At 43.3% G+C, this 21,984-nt stretch overlaps 1 protein-coding gene and 1 pseudogene across 1 annotated transcript; one reads left to right on the forward strand and one right to left on the reverse strand.

The window, feature by feature from the left end:
• Positions 1-1,656: 1,656 nt before the first annotated feature.
• On the forward strand, positions 1,657-8,010 carry LOC118982807 (40S ribosomal protein S6-like; annotated as a pseudogene).
• Positions 8,011-19,452: 11,442 nt separating this feature from the next.
• OR6Q1 (olfactory receptor family 6 subfamily Q member 1) lies at positions 19,453-20,426 on the reverse strand. The gene has a single exon (XM_037039978.1). It carries the CDS (start codon positions 20,404-20,406, stop codon positions 19,453-19,455), a length of 954 nt encoding a protein of 317 aa, XP_036895873.1. The 5' UTR covers positions 20,407-20,426.
• Between the last annotated feature and the right edge of the window lie 1,558 nt (positions 20,427-21,984).

Below are 21,984 nucleotides of genomic sequence, written 5' to 3' on the forward strand. Positions count from 1 at the left end.
TTCAAAAACGTAGGCAGCCCAAATGGGTGAAACACACAGAGGACAGCCAGAGTCAGAAGCTGTATCCATCTGCGGGGGAGGAAGCAGTAGCAGGACCTTCCAACAAGAGCTGTGGCCTTCAGAGTCAGGCGGCCACTGCCAACCATGGTTGAGTGGAGAGGAATCTGAGGGTACGAGTATCACAATATCACTCTCCTCCCACTCCAGTCTCCTGCCAGAAACCAGAGGTCAGGGCAGCCCTTTGCTGTAGTCCATCAAAGTCAGCCTGCTGGGGCCCAGAGGATCACAGCTGGAGAGTTTCTGGATAGCAAAGACAGGACACAGCATACCCCCCTTCACTAGAGTAATTTTTTTATTAAAACATTCTTTATTATTTTTCTATTATAGTTTTCCCCTTTTGCCCTCCTCTGCCCACCCCAACCCTGCTCCTACAGTCAGTCAATTCCCACACTGTTGTCCATGTCCATGGCTTATTCTTACATGTTCTTTGTTTACTCCCTTCTCCTTCTTTCTACCATTATCTCCCCCCAAACCCTCCACTTGCTAATGCGTTTGGCATTATTCTGCCCTCTTACAAAATTTCCTATTTATTATGCAATGTCATACTTTGCATAACTCCTTAAGAAAATGAATTGGCTTCACCCTGACCAGTGTGGCTAACGGGGTTGGGCATCATCTTGCAAAGCAAAAGGTCACCAGTTCAATTCCCAATCAGAGCACAAGCCTGGGTTGTGGGTTCATTCCTCAATCAGGCTGTGAGCAAGAGGCAACTAATTGATGTTTCTCTCTCACATCCACGTTTCTCTCCCTCTCATTCTCCATCCTATCCTCTCTATCTAAAAATAAATAAATAAAACCGTTTTTAAAAAGTAGTGGCTTCTCAGGCCTGAGCCCACAGGATTTGGAAGGACCTGGACATCGCATGTATCAAAAGTCCATGAGATAATAATTAAAAACAAAAAACAGACACAGAAGAACAAATATTACATCATAGTACTTACACCATGAATCTAAAATAGACAAACTCATAGAAACAAAGTTGAATGGTGGTTGCCAGGAGCTGAGGGAAGGAAAAATAGGGAGGATTGTCAAAGGTCAGGAAGTTTCAGCTACACAAGATGACTAAGTCTCTTGTACAGCCTAGTGGCTGCAGTTAATACTGGATTGCATACTTCAAAACTATCTAAGAGGGTAGACTTTTATGTTAAGTGATTTTACCATGCAAACCCATAGCAACAAAATAAACAGGAGGCCAGGAGGAAACTTTAGGGCATGGTGGTTAGGTTTACAGCATAGAGGATGGCAATGGTTTCAGAGGTGTCTACTTACCTACAAACTCATCAGGTTGTAGATATTAGTTATATACAGTATGTTAAAAATGTTTTCAATAATAAAGACAGAGATAGGAGGAATAAGTCCAAGACCCAAAGCACTGGGGGATGCTGAGTGAGGTGGGTGGCGGGATGTTCGGGCAGGAATTTGTAGCCCCATTTCTTCTTATGATTAGCCATAGATCTCAGCACCCCAAGTTCTCTGACCATGTCCATTTCCTGTCCTTGATCTGTACAGTGCCCAGCAGTGCCCACCAGCCCTGGGTCCTGGCCAAGCTCTTGAGTCACTTTAACTGGACTTGGGTGGACTTAGTGGGTTCTGAAAATGGCCACCATAGTGGCTGGTACAGCAGCTGCAGCTGGAGATGGGGTGCACGGGCGGCTGCTTCTCGAGGAAGATCAGCAGCCAGGGTGACAGCATCGACATCGTGCCCAGTGCTCTTGCCTCTAGCCCTGCTGCCACAGTGGTCATCTGTGCTGTTACCACCATTACTTCAGGCTCCTGGCTGAAGTCCTTTAGGAGAACAACATGATCAGAAGGCCATGGATCTTCCCCGCCTCCTTCTTCTGTAGCTTCTCAGTGCTGGGACCCAAGGCCCTGGACTTGTTGAATGGCAGCTTGAACCTGGCCATATGCTCAGAAATAATGCCTGGCTCCATGGACTTCCTGTTGGCTCTGTGCCTGCCATGTACCCAGGCAACAGTCTGACAAGAAAGCTGTGGGAGGCACTGCATGAACGCAGGTGACCTGGACCAGGGCCTTCCACCCAGAGTGCCGGAGAAGGGACTCAGAAGCACACAAAACTTGGGAATGTGACAGCTGTCCACCTGTCTGCTTTCAGACTTCCTGATTTGGCCATCACTTACCAAGCCTACCTGACAGCCAAGGCCCTGCTAACCACCTTTCACAACCTGATGTCCTGCTCCCCAGGAGAGAGGCCATTCCTGGGAGGCACCAGGGCACAGAATGCCAGGTCTTGGCAGGTGAGCAACCAAAATCTCATGCCCAGACCTTGTCCATCCCAGTTTGCTGTGAGCCGCAGACTAGCAGAAAGGTACTGTGGTCTAATGAAAGTTGCGCTTGAATTTAGAGCCAAAGGGACTTGGGATACAATCCCTTATTATTAATGATATCAGGGTCTAGATCTAGAAAACAGAATGGGCTTCTACAGACAATGAGAGTCAATTGTAAAATTTTCAGAAATTATACAAACTGTTTGTAAACCACAGGAATCAGCAGACACTAAAAATCCTGGCTTTTTTCTCCAGAGAGCCAGGTGTGAAACATTTGGTAGCATGCCACTGCAAATATCTGAGCGAAGTTACAGAAGCAAAGTCAGAGCACGAGAAAAAAAATTTAAATACTAAAGGAATGTCTTCACACGAGGCACAGCTTCTTTAAGATGGGTTTTAGGTCATTTTATCAGTATTTATGTAGTGAGACTTCCTAAAAGCTGTAAAAGTAATGCACCTCTTAAATGTTACTTTATGCCAAGTAATGTCTTGATCAATTTATATGTATTAATACAATTCATCTTTATTTGTTAAGATGCATACATAAAGAAGATACATACAAGCCAGGTGTCATTGTCACAGATGAGAAAGTTGGAAGGTAGAGCAACATATCCAGGGTCACTCAGCTTGTTCAAGGTAGTGGCAGGAATCACAGCAGGCAACCTGGCTCCAGGGTTGGGGCCCTGGGCCACTCTCTCTACTGCCTCTCAGTGCCAAAGAATTCCAGGAGTCTTTCAGAATTTTAGACCTAGCCCTGCCTGCAGCCAAGTGATTTGCTCAAACTCCCTCCTATAGTCTTACTGAGCTTCCAGGGCCTAATTCAGCAAATGTGTGTTTATGCCATGAATACTTAGTAGGCAATTTTCATGTACCTTGGAGTGATGAGGGATACAGAAATGTGAAAAATGGAGGCATAGGCAGACACACTGTGCCTCCTCGCACAACCAAAATTAAGGACAATAAAAATTTAGAAAAAGGAAAGAACCCAGAACTGACAGAAAATTGAACTGTGTAGAAGTCCAACAACCATTCATCCAGACCGGTAAGAGGGGAGGAGTTGGCAGCCAGTGGAGAGGGGTCGTGGCAGGAAAAAGTGGTGGTTGGCAGACCCTGGGCACAGGGTGGCAACTAGCAGACCCACTGAGGCCCACAAGGTGGCTGACTGACCACAGTCACACATTCGCATGCAGATAAACCTGGTGAAAATGGGCAGTGAGACAGACTGCACAACCCAGGGCCCCAGGGATGGGAAATAAAGCCTAAAAGCACCAATTGAAAATACTTGTGGGGGTTGAGGTGTCAGGAGAGACTCCCAGCCTCAAAGGAGAGTTCACTGGAGAGACCCACAGGGTCCTAGATCAGACACAAGGCCACCCACCCAGGAACCAGTACCAAAGGGCCCAATTTGCTTGTGGGAAGTGGCAGAAGGGACTGATATCCAAGAGAGAGCAGAGCAAGCACCATTGTTCCCTCTCTGACCCTGCCCCCACATACAAGGTCACAACCCAGTGACTGGGTTGCCCCACCCTGGTAAACACCCAAGGCTCCTCCCCTCACTATGTAACATGCACGACCAGACCCCCCACACACACATCAAAAAAAGTGGCCCAAACAGAAAAACAGATCAAAGTCCCAGAGCCAATACATCTAAGCGACCAAGAGATAGTCAACCTATCAGATGCACAGTCCAAAACACTGGTGATCAGGATGCTCACAGAACTGATTGATTTTGGTCACAAATTAGGTGAAAAAATGAAGGCTACACGAAGTGAAATGAAGGAAAATGCACAGGGAACCAATAGTGATGAAAAGAAAACTGGAACTCAAATCAATGGAGTGGACCAGAAGGAAGAAAGAAACAACCAAACAGAAAAGAATGAAGAAATAAGAATTCAAAAAAAATGAGGAGAGGCTTAGGAATCTCCAGGACGTCTTTAAACATTCCAACATATGAATTATAGGGGTACCAGAAGGGGAAGAGGAAGAGCAACAAGTGGAAAGGTTATTTGAACAAATAATAAAGAAGAACTTCCCCAGTCTGGCAAAGGAAATACCCTTCTAGGAAGTCCAGGAAGCTCAGAGAGTCACACAGAAGGTGGACCCAAAGAGGAACACACCAAGGCACATCATAATTACATTACCCAAGATTAGAATGAAGGAGAGAATTCTAAAAGCAGCAAGAGATAAGGGGACAGTCACCTACAAAGGAGTTCCCATCAAACTGTCAGCGGATTTCTCAAAAGACACCTTACAGGCAAGAAGGGGCTGGAAAGAAGTATTTCAAGCCATGAATGTCAAGGACCTACATCCAAGATTGTTCTATCCAGAAAAGTTTCATTTAGAATGGAAGGGCAGATAAAGTGCTTCTCAGATAAGGTCAAGTCTAAGGAGTTCATCATCACCAAGCCATTATTATATGAAATGTTAAAGGACTTATCTAAGAAAAAGAAAATAAAAAATATGCACCATAAAAAGACAGCAAACTCAGTTATTAACAACCACACCTAAAACAAAAGCAAACAACTACAACAGGAACAGAACCACAAAAATGGAGATCACATGGAATGTTAGCAACAGGGTAGTGGGAGGGGGAGAGAAGGGCAAAAGGTACAGAGAATAAATAGCCTAGATGATAGGCAGAAAATAGACAGGGGGGAGGGCAAGAATAGTATGAGAAATGTAGAAGCTAAAGAACTTATAACACATGGACATGAACTAAAGGGAGGGAATGTTAGGTGGGAGGGGTGTCCAGGGTGGAGGGAAATGAAGGGAGGGAAATGGAACAACTGTAATAGCATAATCAACAAAATATATTAAAAAAAAGAAATGTGAAAAATGTGTGTTTGTCCTCAAGGTATTTGCACTCAAGTTCAAACAAGTAAAAAATAGTCATACACACCAGGTATTGGAGGCTATGGAAGGAACAGGAGTGGGGAAGTGAGACAGTTGTTTCAAAGCATGGGATAGACTCAGAAGAAAACACTAGCAAGAAATGTTTGGAAAACAAGTGGAAGCTCTATTAGAAACAACCTCAAAGGTCTGCTTAAAAAGTTCCAGGTTTCTGAAAAGACCACAACCCCTTTTCCTAATCACAGAATCAAAGGCAACTCCATTTTTTATATGTATTCAAAGGTGTTGAGAGATGCAGATGCACCCACCCCTCTAAAGGCCCTCTGTTTGTCCTCCCTTTTCTGCTACTTAACTCTTCCCAGAAAAGAGTGATAACAGGACTTCAATAGTCACATAATCTGAGGTTCTCTCTGCTATAAAAAGTTGGAGATACATTGAAACACTCATTCTCCTCCATCCATAGCTTCTTTTAATCAAAAACATTTTAATCGGAGTCATGCCTTTCATGACTTGGAATACTTCTTTCCAGCCCCTTCTTGCCTGTAAGGTCTCTTTTGAGAAATCCGCTGACAGTCTGATGGGAACTCCTTTGTAGGTGAGTGTCCCCTTATCTCTTGCTGCTTCTAGTATTCTCTCCTTCATTTTAATCTTGGCTAATGTAATTATGATGTGCCTGTAATTGTGATCATCCACACTACTGAGTTGAATGAGGTATTTCTTTGAAGGCAGGACTGGGCTTTTGTATCCAAGCTAGCAATCATGTTTGGCCCAGAGAGAATGCTAAGTAATTTGCATGGAAGATTGGATAGATGAAAACAACCACTTTCCTACCTACCACAGATGAACACAATCTTGGGAGTTGTTGTACGCCTGACCAGCTCCCTTCACCTCTTGTCCCTGTCTCAGATGCTCCATTATACCCAGAAGGTTCACTTCACCACCAGAGCCCAGGGAGAGTTTTTCTTCAATAAAGATGGGGAGACGCTGGCAACATTTAGCATTAAAAACATCTGCATCCTCCCAGACCAGAGAGAAGAGAGAGCAATTGTTGGGCCTTTGACTTCAGAGCAACTCCTGGAAAAGAGGTGCTGATGAATGAGAAAGCCATTATCTGGACAGAAGGACCCTTACAGGTGAGAGATCCCTAAGGGTCAAGCCCACATAGCACCTCCTGCCTCCAAGCTCCCAGCAGTATTTGTCACGTTGAATGACTTAGGGTAGTTGGACAGAGAGAGAGCAGGATGGCTTACTGGTTTACACAACTCTAAGCTGGTCCAGCAAATAAAAACCTTACAAAACCACTCCCTGGATCCCCAAACAAAGGAGCTTAAAAAGACCAATGTAATTAATGAGCAAATGAGAAAGTAAATTATAAATAATTGCTAATTGGAGTTCATCCTAAGATAGCTAGGATGTCCATCTGGAGTTTCTTACTGTCTTAGTCTTGCAGTCTTAGGTCAAAAAATAGACAAGATGCCAAGCTTTTTTATAAAATGGAAAATGAACCATGCGACCCCCTTTAGTAATTTCCCAGACTCTCAGCATCTGAAGTCACCAACTAAGGAACTTCTAATTTAAGTGTGAGTGCACCTTAGCTGTCATACCGTGCCTCCTGCAGTTTTCTCCGCTTTAGGTATGATTAAGCACTCCTTTCTTCAAGTGTCTAGAGGCTAAGAAAATTACTACAATGGGCATAGTATGTTTTTTCTCCATCCTCAGGGATGTCGAACTGGTTCCCTCTGGTCTCATCTTAGTCTGACACGTCTTTTCATTCCCATAACTATCACACCTCAGTGTCCAAATTCCCGCACCCTGGAGAAGGAAGCAAGGTGGCTGATGAGCAAGGGGACTGAGTAGAGTTCCAGGAAAGAATGAGCATCATTGCTCCACAGATACAGGGCTGGCCCCCGGCTGTTGGGGTCATCACTCAGTACTGGATCAATCACCTCTCCTTCCACAGAGCACAGAATTCTTGTATCTTTCCAGAAAATTTATTCTCTTAAAAAATAAAATAAAATGTAGTGTAACTCTGTTTCATGGTGCCTCAGAGGTGGCCCACTGCTTCAGGAAGAGGCTGAACATCTCTTTCCCAGCCACTGGCTGCCAGAAAGTCATTGAAGTCAACAATGAGTGCAAACTTCATACCTTTTGTGAGAAGTGTATGGTCACAAAAATTATTGATGACGCTGTGGGTGAAGAATGGAAGGGTTATGTGGTTCGAGTCAGTGGTGGGAATGACAAACAAGGTTTCCCCGTGAAGCAAGGTGTCTTTACCCATGGTTGTGTCTGCCTGCTATGAGTACGGGGCATCCCTGTTATAGACCCAGGAGGACTGGAGAAAGCACAAATCTGTTCAAAGTTCCATTGTGGATGCCAGTTTCACTGTTCTCAACCTGGTCATTGTAAAAAAAAAAGTGGGTAGGGAGAACAATATTTCTGGTCTCACTAATACCATTGTGCCTTGCTGCCTGGGGCCCTAAAGAACTAGCAGAATATACAAACTTTTCGATTTCTCTAAGAAGATGACATATGCTGATATGTTGTGGGAAAGCCCCTAAACAAAGAAAGTAAGAAACATAGGACCAAAGCACCCAAGATTCAGCATCTTGTTACTCCACACTTCTTGAAAGACAAGCTTTGGTGTATTGCTTTGGGGGGAAAAAACATGCTAAGAAAAATAAGGAAGAGGCTGAAGAATATGGCAAACTTTTGGCTAAGAGAATGAAGGAGGCCAGAGAAAAATGTCAGGAACAGATTGATTGCCAAGAGACGTAGGCTGCCCTCCCTGAGAGCTTCTACCTCTGAGTTCAGTTGAAAATGAAATTTTCTAAGAGTAACAAATAAGAAGAGATATTTAAAAAATGCACTGTATCACAAAAAAAGAAAGAAAAGAAAATTCATTCTTCAAACATGTTCTAAATTCTCAGCTATTCTCAACTCAGAGTGATTTTGCCTCCTAGGAACATTGGCAATGTCTGGAGACATTTTTGGTTGCCACAACTTGGGGGGCAAGTAGTGGATAGAGGCCAAGGTTGCTGCTAAACTTCCTATGATGTACAGGACAGCCTCCACAACAATTATTCAGTGCCTAATGTCAGTAGGCTAAGGGTTGAGAAATCGTAGGCCAGCAGCTTAGTGGCCATTTGCAGTCATTTTTTTCTGATTCATTGTTGGTGACTCAGTTCTGTTTGGGAAAATGAGTCCCGGGAAATAACAACAAAGACACTTGGTGAGCCGGGAGTGGGAGACAAACTCTCCCTACTATTCAGAATATCATTCTACCTCACTAGCCCTTGCTGTGGGCTCATAATGCCCCAGGCACTGTGATAGGGGCTTCACTTACATTGTCTCCTTTAGTCTTCAAACAATCTTCCAAACTAGACATTATTACTACCCCATTTTATTGAAGAGAAATCTGAGGCTGACAGACGTTCAACCCCAGGTCAACCAGCCCATAAATGGCAGAACCAGAATTCCAACCAATAACCAGGGTCCAGCCCTTTGTCTATGAATCAGTGATGCTCGTATCATTCTTCTCAAGATTTTTTGCCACCCTCACACCCCCAGATAGTGAAATCCTAAGAGGTTATTTATACTATTTCTGTTTCCCAAAAGCCCTGCACAGCACCTGATACATGGAATATATTGATAACTCTGTGAGCAAGAAAGGGGAAAAAATAATAGAGGAAAGAAGGAAGGAAAGGAAAAAGATAAAGAGGGTTTTGTTTTAAAATTAAAAAGGTTTGGGGAGAAAGGAAGAAGGAAGGAGGGCACTGGAAAGCAAGAACGATGCTGCTATTCCCCTAAGACCTGATTGAACAGACCTCACTCAGGCTCCCCTGCAGTCTTCACGGCTCTCTCTCCTCCTGTGTGCAGGTCCCCTCTTTGATCTGCAGTGAAAAATGTCCTGTGGGAACCAGTAAGTCAACCCTACCTGAGAAGCCAAACTGTTGCTATAAATGCTTTCCCTGCCCCAGTGGAGAAATCACCAGGATGCCAGGTAAAGAGAGAGGCACCCGTTGACCAGAGGGTGGCCAGGCAGCAGCCAGGGTAGGCTTCAGATATTCACTTCAGCAGATACTCACTTCAAAGAAAGATTTCTTTAAGGGGAAAGAAAAGCGCAGGCAAGAGGAAAGCAAAAAGACGATGTCGATGTGCCCTTCCCCCATGCTGCATGAAAGCTACTTAAGGCTAATGCAGTCTTTCATCAACTATGAGTTTGTCCAAATCCTGTACCTAGTTTAATGTCTGAAACCTGGGAGGCATTTCATAAATATTGGTGAAAAAATCCTTAAATGACTGAACCTATATTTTACTAAGATGTCATTTATTCAACAGGTATCAATGGCACCTAGTACACCCAGCCACTGAGCTGGGTACAAGAGTGGAAACAATGAATAAGGCACATCCCCTGGACCACAGAGCTCATGATCTCTTAAAGGAGAATGATCATTGTACAATGAAGAAACAAGGCTACAAAGTAAAATCAATTGCTTTAATAAAAGCTCAGGCACTCAGCCATGGGAGAACAGAGAAATAATTAATTCTAATGAAGGGTATTTAAGGAGTCTTCACTGGAGGAGGCAGCATATGGTATAGGCCTCGAACAAGTGTGGTTTCTAAAGCAATAAAGCATGATAAGACTAGTCCAGGCCAAGGAGTAAGTTAGTAAAAGCTTACGGCATGGAAGCAATAAGCCAAAGCAATGGCTAGCTTCAGTGTAGCCTGTGGTGGGAGATATAGGAGGTAGGTGGCCAATCACAGAGGCCCTCACTTGCCAGACTAAGGAACACGAACTCTATTCTGCAGGAAATGTGGAGCCACTGAATTACTTAGCGGTGTGTGTTCCGGTATGTGTTTCAGTATGTGTTTGGGGGAGATTAATAGGTGATGGTTGTACCAGAAAGGAAAGAGATTGAATCAGAAAGACCGAGTTCACAATCCAAGTAATTGTTGAAGCCTAGGTTTGGACAAGGCCTCTTTTCAAACTGAAAACTCTCAGTAAGGGAAAGGTGGGGACTTTGAGGATACTTTTTGCCCATTTCAAGAGAAGGCACAACTGAATGAGGCTGAGGAGGAGCCATCAGATACTAAAGGGAAGATGAGAATAAATAAGAAATCCCTGGACTTGGAGATTAGAAAGACATGGAATCGCAGTATCTAGGAACATAGAGCTATGAACAAACTGAGGGAAAATGTTCAGTGAAAATATATAACTGATCTAGAACTCCAGTCACAAAGCTTGTCCTTAAAATCACTGTAGAGCCCTGACTGCCATGGCTCAGATGGTCAGGCATCATTTCACAAAGCTAAAGGTCACAGGTTCAATTCTCAGTCAGAACTCATGCCTGGGTTGTGGGTTAGGTTCCCATTTGGAGAGTATACAAGATGCAACCAATCAATGTTTCTCTTCTTCTCTTTGTCTCTCTCTCTCCTCTCTCTAAAAATAAGTAAATAAAATCTTTAAAATCACTATGGAAAGCGAAGTTTTTTTAAAAATATATTTTATTGATTATGCCATTACAGTTTCCCCATTCCCCCCTTTCATTCCCCTCCACCCTGCACACCCCCCTCCCCCACCATCCCCCTCTTTAGTTTATGTTCATGTGTCACAAATTCTTTAGATTCTATATTTCCCATACTATTCTTTCCCTCCCCCCTGTCTATTTTCTACCTACCGTCTATGCTATTTATTCTCTGTACCTTCTCCTCCCTTCTCCTCCTCCCACTCCCCTGTTGCTAACCCTCCATGTGATCTCCATTTCTATGGTTCTGCTCCTGATCTAGCTGTCCGCTTAGTTTGCTTTTGTTTTAGGTGTGGTTGTTAACAACTGAGTTTGCTGTCCTTTCACTGTTCATATTTTTTAATCTTCTTTTTCTTAGATAAGTCCCTTTAACATTTCATATAATAAGGGCTTGGTGATGATGAACTCCTTGAACTTGACCTTATCTGAGAAGCACTTTATCTGTCCTTCCATTCTAAATGAAAGTTTTGCTGGATAAAGCAATCTTGGCTGTAGGTCTTTGGATTTCATGACTTGGAATACTTCTTTCCAGCCCCTTCTTGCCTGTAAGGTCTCTTTTGAGAAATCCGCTGACAGTCTGATGGGTACTCCTTTGTAGGTCATTGTCCCCTTATCTCTTGCTGCTTTTAGGATTCTCTCCTTCATTTTAATCTTGGGTAATGTAATTATGATGTGCTGTGGTGTGTTCCTTCTTGGGTCCAGCTTCCTTGGGACTCTCTGAGCTTCCTGGATTTCCTGGAAGTCTATTTCCTTTGCCAGACTGGGGAAGTTCTCCTTTATTATTTGTTCAAGTAAGTTTTCAGTTTCTTTTTTAAAAATATATATTTATTTATATATTTATCTTTAGAGAGGAAGGGAAGAAGAGAAGGAGAGAAGTATCAATGTATGGTTGCCTCTCATGAGTTTCCTGCTGGGAACTGGCCTGCAACCCAGGCATGTGCCCTGACTGGGAATTGAACTGTGATCATGTGGTTCGCAGGCCCGCGCTCAATCCACTGAGCTATACCAGCCAGAGCAACTTTTCAGTTTCTTCCTCTTCCTCTTCCCCTTCTGGTACCCCTATAATTCAGATGTTGGAACATTTAAAGATGTCCTGGAGGTTCCTAAGCCTCTTCTCATTTTTTTGAATTCTTGTTTCTTCATTCTTTTCTGTTTGGTCATTTTTTTCTTTCTTCTGGTCCACTCTCTTGATTTGAGTCTCAGTTTTCTTTCCATCTCTATTGGTTTCCTGTGAATTTCCCTTCATTTCAATTAGTTTAGCCTTCATTTGTTCCTCTAATTTGTGACTAAAATCAACCAGTTCTGTGAGTATCCTGATCACCAGTTTTTGAACTGTGCATCTGATAGGTTGGCTATTTCATGGTCGCTTAAAAGTATTGGCTCTGGGGCTTTGAGCTGTTTTTCTGCTTGAGCCATATTGTTTTGGTCAGGTTGCGCCCCTTACATATGAGGGGCGGAGCCTTTTGTGTTCACTAGGGTGGGGTGACCCAGTTGCTGGGTTTTGAAGCTATATGTGGAGGCAGGGTCAGAGAGGGGCAATGGCATTTGTTCTGCTCTCTCTCGAATTTCAGTCCCATCTGCCGCTTCCCGCAAGCAAACTGGGCCCCCACAGTGTCGGATCCCAGATGTGTGGGCCTGTGCACCCTCCAGGACCTTGTGGGTCTCTCCAACAAACTCTCTGTGAGCCTGGGAGCCTCTCCTGGCACCTCGACCCCAAAAGTTTCTCCAATTAGTGCTTTCAGGCTTTAATTCCCAGTGCTGGAGCCCTAGCCTGAGCACTCTGTCTCACTGTTCACTCCTTTGCCTGTTTTATCTGTGCGCGAATGTATGACCGTGGTCAGCCAGCCACCTTGCACCCCCACTGGTTCTGCACGCTGCCACCCCACACCTGGGATCCACCAACTGCCACCTGTGCTCCTGCGTCTGTCAGGCCACTTTTGCTGCTGACTCCGCCCCTCTTACCAGTCTGGCTGAATGGTTCATTGTTGTCAGACTTTCGTACAGTTCAATTTTCTGTGTTTTGGTTGCGTTATTGTTACTAAAACTTTGTTGTCTTTAAACTTGGTTGTACAAGGGGGCACAGTGTTTCCACTTACACCTCCATCTTGGCCAGAAGTCTAGAAAGCAAAGTTCTGATAAGTTCTATCAAAAGGACTGGTTTAGAAAAGGTTGGCTCTATAACAAAAGAGAGTCTGTGTACCTCATAAGCACCCCATAAACATCCCTTAAATTAAGTAGGCTGATGAATGAATAAATACATAAATAAATTAGCTAAACAAATAAATAAATAAATACATAAATGTGTGGCTACATATTATGACATTATTACTATAGCTGTCCAATTCAGTGGGATGAAACCTAGACAGGAGTTAGAGTTTGCATAGGTTGCTGGGTGAGGATTATTTCACTACATTCTGATGCATGATAAGCAGCTGCTGTCAGGATCTCTGCCATCTGTGACTTTGGCCCTGAATCCAAGGGCCTCAGGCCATCTGGAAGGCCCATAAAAACAGGACTGAAATACACCAAACTTGCTCAAAAAGCCATCACAGATCATAACTACTTGACCATGGGAAAGTTTCCAGAAGCTTCCTTACTCTGCTCTCTGACCCAGTTTCTTTTCTCCCTTCATATATTGCTGCTTGTGAGACATGCCCTGAGGATCAGTGGCTGAATATGGAGAAGAATAAGTGCATCCCCAAAGCCCTTGACTTCTTACCTTCCATGAGCCCCTCAGCACAGTGCTGGCTGTGTGCACACCCCTGCTCTTCCTCCTTGCCCTGGCCACCTTAGGCATCTTCATTCAGCACCACCACACCCCCATCATCCAAGCCAATAACTGCCAGCTCATCTACCTTCTGCTGTGCTCCTTGGCCCTCTGTTTCCTCTGCCCCTTCATAATCATTGGCAACCTTGGGCCTTTCACCTATGCTGTGCACCAGGCAGCTTTTGGGGTCACCATCACAACCTGTGTGCCCACTGTGTTGGCCAAGACCATCATGGTGGTTCCAGCCTTCCATGAAACCATGCCACATGCCCAGGTTAGGAAGTAAGTAGGGCCAATTCTCCCTAGCACCATGTTCATCGTCTGTTCCCTAGTCCAAGCAACCTTGTGTACTGCATGGGTGACCAGATAGCCCCCACAACCTGTGATCACTACAGAGCCTGGGTCCATGGCCACCGTAAAGTATGATGAGGGCTCCTTGGAGCTATTCTATGCTATGCTGGGTTACCTGGGTTTGCTTAGCCTGGTCTGCTTGCTGGTGGCCTTCCCTGTCTGCCGGCTGCCTGACACCTTCAGTGACACAAAGCGCATCACTCTTAGCATGTCGGTCTGCTTCTTGGTCTAGGTGTCCTTCACCCCTGCCCACTTGAGTGCCCCAGGCAAAGGTACAGTGGCCATGGAGGGTTTTGCCACCTTGGCCTCAGGAGCAGGCCTCATGTCCTGCCTCTTCTTTCCCAAATGCCACATCATCCTTCTCCATCCTGAAAAGAACACAAAAGAACAAATGCTTGGCAGGCATCACCTCAAGTGAGAGTATCCAAAGTGGACCACAGCGAGTGCCACTTTCCCAAGGATGCTTTTCTTAAGCTGCCACCAGGAAAACACTCCTTCCTCCGAGCCCCATCTCACTGGTCTGGACTCTTTCTAGTCACTTAGCTGCATCTATTCTGTATTTCATTTTTTCAGAGGGAGATAAGACATGTTTGCAAATAATATTGTTCTTGATGGAAGCTTCTAGTCTAATTTATCCTGTGGTCCCTCAGCAGCCAGCCAATGCCTGATGCAGAGTCTAAGACCAAATAGTTGTTCGATGATTGAATAAATTAACTTACACAAAGTTAGCTTTGGGAAAGATCTCCAAGAGGAAGCAGTGAGGTACAGTGGTTGAAGGAGTCAAGCAGAGCTGGTGGAAATCCTCCAGACTCCTCCATGTTGTAGTATGAACTTGGGCATGTTGTTTAACCTTTCTAAGCCTCAGTTTCCCCCAATGTAAAATGAGACAAAGCCTTCTAATGCAGGTTATTGTGATGATGAAGTGAGAAAATGTGTGAACATGCTCAGCCCATATTAAACATTCAGAAGGTAGGTATTTAAAACCATCCTTTTAGAGATAATGAAACTGATGCCAAGAACGGAGACCATTGTACCCAGGGCATCACTGTGTAGATGTTAAAAGTCACAGGAATAAGTTTCAAGCCCTGGCTATTTTACTTAGCTATGTGACTTTAGGAAACCTACTTAATTTGTCTTTGCCTTAGTTTCCTCACTAAGAGAATAGCACCAATTTTGTGGAATTATCAGTAAGGAATAAATGAATTAATATTTATAAAGCATTATAAAGCTTTTAGAATAGTACCTAGAACAAAAGAGTTAAACAAGTACTTTAAAATAATCCAATAAAATTATACATAGTGAACTTGCATCTCTTGATTTATTGATGGATCATTAAAACTTTTATGAAAACTTTGCTTCAAGGTAGGTCCTGGGATGGGAACCTCAGACAGGCTAACATGTAGTCCTTACAAGCAAAGCACTTATGATCGAACACTCCCACCCCAACCTGATTGGTTGGAGTAAACTAAATATGTCTATTGTAAAGCTCTTTTATAAGAAGTAAATAACCTTAACTTGCTCTGGTTAGCTTCTTGTCTTTGATTAGATAAGTATGGGTGATGGTCGCAGACCCAGCTGAGCAACCACTAGAACAAAGTTGGCTCTAAATGAAGTCTCTCCACTAACAAGAGAGTGTGAGGATGTTGGTGATGCCCACAAATATTGAGCATCAATTAGTGAAGTGATAGTGTTCCTGGACAACTCTCTGGAAAGGGACAGAGCGGGGCAGTGTCATACAAACTGTCTCAAGACATCAAGGCATCCACATTTTGAGTATTGAGATCCATCTTCAGTTCCTGCCAAAAGGACTTTAAAATATTCCTACCATGTGTCCATGCTTCTGTTTCTATTTTGTTCATTGTTTTGTTCATTAGATTGCACATGTAAGTGAAATCACACGGTATGAAACAGACTGACAGCTGTCAGAGGGAAGAGGAGGCTGGATGAAAAAAATGTGGGGGGATTAGCCAAAGAACATATATGCATAACTCATAGACACAGACAACAGTCTGGTGATGGCCAGAGGGAAGAGGGAGGGGATGGATGGTGGTAGGCAAAGAGGGGGGCATATGGGAACATCTGTAATAGTGTCAACAGTAAATTAATTTAAAAAATTAAAAATAATAAAAAATAAAACCATCAACCTGAAAAACTGAAATGCTCCTACCTTGCCATGGCTGGCCAGTAATGTTATTTAGACCAATGACAATGAAGCTAAAAAACAAGGATAGATAGATATAGATATAGATATAGATATAGATATAGATATAGATATATTTTAAGGGCTCATTTTAGAGAAAAAGAGAGCTATGGCATCCATAACGAAAGCCAGAATTTCTACAAATGAGCCTTAGAAATCAACTGCTAAGCAGTTGGCATGTGAAAACTGAAAGGCAAGTGACTAACCAAAAACTACGAACCCTGACAAAAGAAATGGGAAGCCAAGAGCAGGTGCAAGAGAGAAAAAGAATATGGCACCACAGAGGGAGGCGCAGATGGGCCACGGTGATGAAGACCTACATCAAAGCCTTTGATGATGTTACATAATGGCAAACAGCAAACTGTAGAGTTCTGATTTCAGAGTGTACCTCCAGGCATTCTTGCCAAGTCCCAAGTCAAAGGACCTTCTCCAAGATAGTAACTGGGTAATTCCTAACAATGAAGTCAACATCCTGATACCCAGAATGGGTAAAGCAAGATAAGCAGCACTCCTTTCAGAATTTTATCTTAATTAGTCTTGTTTCTCCCAGGAATCACTCTTTGTGGCATTCTCTGAGGACCAATGAAGTAGTGTCTCCGTTAAGCCAGCACATCCCATGACTCTGTTTCAATGTATGAATAAATATTTCCCCAAAGAAGGAATTGTATCCTCAGAAATTACCTATCTACAAAAATATACATTTTTCCCTGGTGTGATTTCATAATTTATCTTCATTAGCAGTGGCTTTTAAAACTTTAGCAGTCCATAGATAATATAGTAGATAATGTTGCAATGACTAGGAATGGTGCCAGGTAAGTGCTAAGGATATCAGTGAGGACACTGGGTGAAGCATGTGATTGTTTGGCCACAATGCGGTACAGCTGAGACCAATCCAAAGTGATGTTGAAGGTGAAATATAATTTTTAAAAAACTTACCAATATTACCAAAATGTGCCAAGACCTACACATTGTCTGTACCTCAGGTTCTAGTAGCTATGTCTGTTTTTTAAGGGATTGATAATTTTATAATGTAAATAATTACAAAAAGACCTTTCTTTTTTAGTTTAGTTTCTTATATCAGATTTTATTAAAACAAGTTCCTTTCACATGTAAAGCAACAGCCACTTTCACGTGTATAGAATCCTTTCTGAGAGTATGCCTCAGACTACTTACCATTTTATGCAATTTATCTCAAAATATAGGTTTATTCTTCAAGAAGCTCAAATTTGTAAACTTTACTGGTACTTCCACAGAATGGTTCTTAGAATATTCCCCAAAATCCAGAAAAAAATGCTTCCCATGTTTGAATTTGAATTCTTTCTGCTACCTTATGAGAATGATGTAACCCAGTGTGATGGTAAAATTTATGTCAACTTGACTGAGCTCACAGACACCCAGACAGCTGGTAAAACATTATTCCTGGGTGTGTCTGTGAGGGGGGTTCTGAAGGGATTAACATTTCAGTAAGTACGTCAAGAAGGTAGTGCTCATCCACACAGGGGAGCATTATCCAATCCATTGAGGGCCTGAGTTGAACCAAAAAGCTAGAAAAGGGTGAATTTGTCGTTTACTAGAGGTGAGACAGCCATCTTCTCCTTCCCTCAGACACTAGTGCTTCGGTTTCAGACTGAATTATTTACCCCTGGTTTTCTTCGTTCTCCAAGTTGCAGGTGATAATCACAGGACTTCTCAGTCTCCATTACCGTGTAAACAAATTTCTATAATAAATCTCCCATTATACATATGTATATGTATAGATTGGAGATTTATTATATACATCTCTATATATACATACATATATGCATATGTGGATATATCTATGTATATACATGAACATCTATCTGGAGAGAGCAGAGAGAGAAAGAGAGTGAGAGAGAGGGCGAGAAAGGGACCCTATTGGTTCTGTTTCTCTGGAGAACTCTGATTAACGCATCCAGCATGTTTTACTTTCTTTCCATTAGTCAGAAACCTAAAAGTCAAATTTATTCTGTGTTCAAATCTACTCAGGTCAGTTGGCTCAAAGTATCTACTTCTTTTATTTTGTTCAGATGAATTCTTATATGTGATCTTTGCACTGCATCTTGTCATCACCCAAAAGAGTATAAAGCACATTGCTGAGATAATATTCAATAAGTAAAATTGTTTTCATAACTTGCGATTGGTGCCTTCTTTGTTAACTATTAAAATTGCAATTGCTAAGATGCTGGGTTGGGGTGCAGGGTGCAGTTCGAAGACTGTGATGCACCATCATGAAATCTGTTCGTTATTGGCCAGTTTAGAAACACTATCACAGAAAATCTGTTCTGCCCTGACCCAGTTCCAAGCTCAGCACTTTCCTCTCTCACATACCACAGTTTCCTAAAACAAATAATGATTGCAAATGTCTTCAGAAAAAAGTGTACCTACACAAAAAGAACTACTTGAATTGTAATGGTCTTTTTTAAACCTTATTTCAAGGGAGCTGACATTGCCATAGAGATTCTCTTAAATCAATTTTCCAAGAGCATGTGGCATAAGGAAGGACTGTTCTATATTTCAAATAAGAGAATGTAGCTACAAAGCAGATAAGTGCATGGACCACATGGAAAATCAGCTGTGGTTCTGAGGACTTTGTGGTGGAAACTACTGGTTGTTTACCAAAGTTTGTTCCTCAGTTTTTCCACAATAATCAGTTCAGCATAGGTATCTGGCAGCTTAGCTATGGAAGATATTTACCACCCTCGCCATTGGATGTGACCTGTGGCTAACTTCTAACCAACAGAGGTGAGTGGGAATGATCATCGCTGCATCTGGTGGAGAAACCTTGACACACAGTGTATGTCAGCCCCATGCTCCATCCTCCCCACCCACTGGGATCCAGTGTTGACCATACAAATTATAAGAAGGCCCTAGGTTGGAGGTTAGCAAATGGTCTCTGTCATGACAACTCAACTCTGTCATTGTAGCACAAACACAGAGACAATTCATATGGTGTGGCTGTGTTCTAATAAAACTATTTATGGACACTGACATTTTAATTGTATAAAATATTTATGTACCATGAACTATAATTCTACTTTTAATTGATTTTTCTCCATTTTAAAGTACAAAAACCATTCTTAGCTCAAAGGTCATTAAAAACAAGGTTAAGCTGCATTTGGCCCGTGGGCCCACAAGATGGAGGAAGCTTGGATCCTTATATGCTGTTGAGCAGAGCCACCCACCAACTGAGAGCATTCACCTTTGATTCCAGCAAAAAAAAAAACAGAAAAACGTCCTTTATTCTTAAAGCTGCATTACAGTTAGGTCTCTCCTGTTACAGCAGATTAGCATTTTACTTTAACTAATACACAGTCCATACTCCTGACTACCCAGGCCACTGCCCCATAGCATAGTCCTCACCACCCTCTTTCTAAAGGCACCTCACCTGCCCCATCACTGGCCTTTCCAAGACTTGAGGGAAAATGCTCTGCTCAGAGCTTCCTTCACCTCCTTGTTTCGAAGACTATAGATGAGGGGATTGAGCATTGGTGTGACAATGGAGTAGAAGACAGACACTACCTTGTTGAAGTTGACAGAGGAGGCCACTTTTGTCCGGACATACATAAAGAAAAGAGTCCCGTAGAAGATGCTCACCACAGTCAGGTGAGCTGCACACGTGGAGAAGGCCTTCCTGCGCTCAGCCGCTGAACGGATATGCAGCAGCGTCCAGACAATATTTCCGTAGGACACAGTAATCACTGCAGACGAGATCAGGAGCACAGACAGAGAGACCAGGAAGTCAGTGGTCTCCTTCAGGGTGACATCTGAGCAGGACAAGGCTAGCAGAGGTGAAGTGTCACAGAAGAAATGGTTGATTACATTGGAGCCACAGAATGTCAGCTGGGACACAAGGTAGGTGGGCAACATAGGTGTGAGGAAGCCTGCCAGCCAACAAGCACCAGCCAGGCGGATGCAGGTGCCCCATGACACCAAGGCCCCATATCGGAGAGGCATACAAACGGCCACATAGCGGTCATAGGCCATAGCAGCCAGCAGGAAACATTCAGTTGCCGCAAGGAAGGTGAAGATGAAGAGCTGGGAAAGGCAACCAGCATAGGAGATATTCTTGTCCCCATCTCCCCCAACAAAACCAGCCAGCATCTTGGGCACTGTGACTGAGGTATACCCAATTTCAAGGCAGGACAAGTGCCTCAAGAAGAAGTACATAGGTCTTTGTAGCCGATGGTCCAAACTCACCACCAGGATGATGGCCAGGTTCTCCACCAAGGTAATCAGGTACATGATGAGGAAGAGTGTAAAGAGGAGAAAGCGTGTTTCATGCATCCCAGCAAAACCCAGCATGACAAACTCTGTTACGTGGGTCCAATTTGGGGTATATGGCTGCATACTGGGATTGAGAGCTCAGGAGTCTCATAGTCTTGTAGATAATGACAACTGAAGGAGAACCAGTGAGGATGTGGGACTGAAATATCTTCCACCTCAGAAGAAAGTGGACTTAAGACACTGTCCCTACCCTCAAAGAATTTATAGTCTTTTAGGGCCAGAAGAATATAGACAATCTCAGTACAAAAATTAAAAGTTCTAGATAGCAATATGACAGGATATTGTGGGAGGAAATAAAGAGGAAAGTCAACCAGTTCTGAGGAATCAGAGAAATCTTCCTGGAGAAAGAGCCATCTAAACTGGAACCTGAAAAATAAGTATAAGTACTGAGATCAAGATAGTGATGTAGGGATGACATAAGTGTAAAGTCTCTGACACCAGAGAGAACTTGCGTATCAGAGAAACTTCCAGCAATTCTCGTTTACCACAGAAGTTAGGGAGCTGGCCTGCTAATCAAGCACACGTTGCTTCAAACACACACAAAAAACAACTAAAAGGGTGTGAAAATTTAAACTGGGTAGTCCCTCTAAAGCATTTAGCATCATGTTTAGGTCAATGAATAGCAGGGAAAATTGACGTGAGGCTCTCCTGGGATAGTGTTAAGGGAAGATGATGATTATTGTCCTCGAGGAGTAGCCTGGGACATCAGGAAGAATAGTAACCAAGTTAAGAGAAGGGACAAAGCTTCCGTCTAAGCGCCATAGAGAATAGAGAGCCTTGAAGAGTTCTCAGCAAGGGAACAGAGCTATGCTTTCTGCCCTTTAGAAGGAATGAGGTGGGAGGCAGGAAGGTTTGGGAGGTTGTTGCAAGCAGAGCATGGAGTGCTGATGGTCATGATCACTGGGGATGGACAGTGAGTCGAGCTATTAAGAGATAGCCTCAGCAGAACTGAGTTTGAATGCAAGCTCCACCATCCACTTAAAATATGTGACCATGGGTGAATCACTAAATAATCTCATATGTTTTAAAACAGATAATACAGTGAGGGGGGAGTGGGGGGGAATGCAGGCAACTGTAATTGAATAACAATAAAGTAATTTAAAAAATAGGTAATACAAAAAGAGATCCAAAAAAAGTTAACTATCTTATTTTAGAATTCAGTGAGAGAACACAATATCCCCATTACTGTGGTAGATTTAAAACAAAGCCTAAAATTTGCTGACACTTTTCCCATGAAAAAGTGAAGTCTACAACCACTCTCCTGGAATCTGGGCTTTGTGACTGCTTGACAACAGAACAAGATGACAGTGACACTGGGCTGGCTTCCAGACTCAGGCCCTAAGAAACAGTTCACTTTTCCCACTTCTTGGAACCCAGCCACCACGGTGGGAGAAAGTCCAGGGAGCCCTCGGAAAGCCCCTGATGGAGTGGCTAAGGGTCATAGCCCTCAGCCCTGGCTGAGTGCCCACTGATAGCACCCACTTGCCAGCCAGGTGAATGAGCCATCTGGGAAATCGATCCTCCTGCCCCCTGTTGAGCTGGCCCAGCTAACACTGAGCCCTCCCCAAATTACAGATTTGTGAGCTAAATAAATGATTGTTGTTACCATAAGCCACTAAGTTTTAGAGTGGCTGGTTCAGC

Source organism: Sturnira hondurensis, unplaced genomic scaffold (genome assembly GCF_014824575.4).
Source record: "Sturnira hondurensis isolate 20B ecotype Veracruz unplaced genomic scaffold, ASM1482457v3 Scaffold0002101, whole genome shotgun sequence".
NCBI lineage: Eukaryota > Metazoa > Chordata > Mammalia > Chiroptera > Phyllostomidae > Sturnira > Sturnira hondurensis.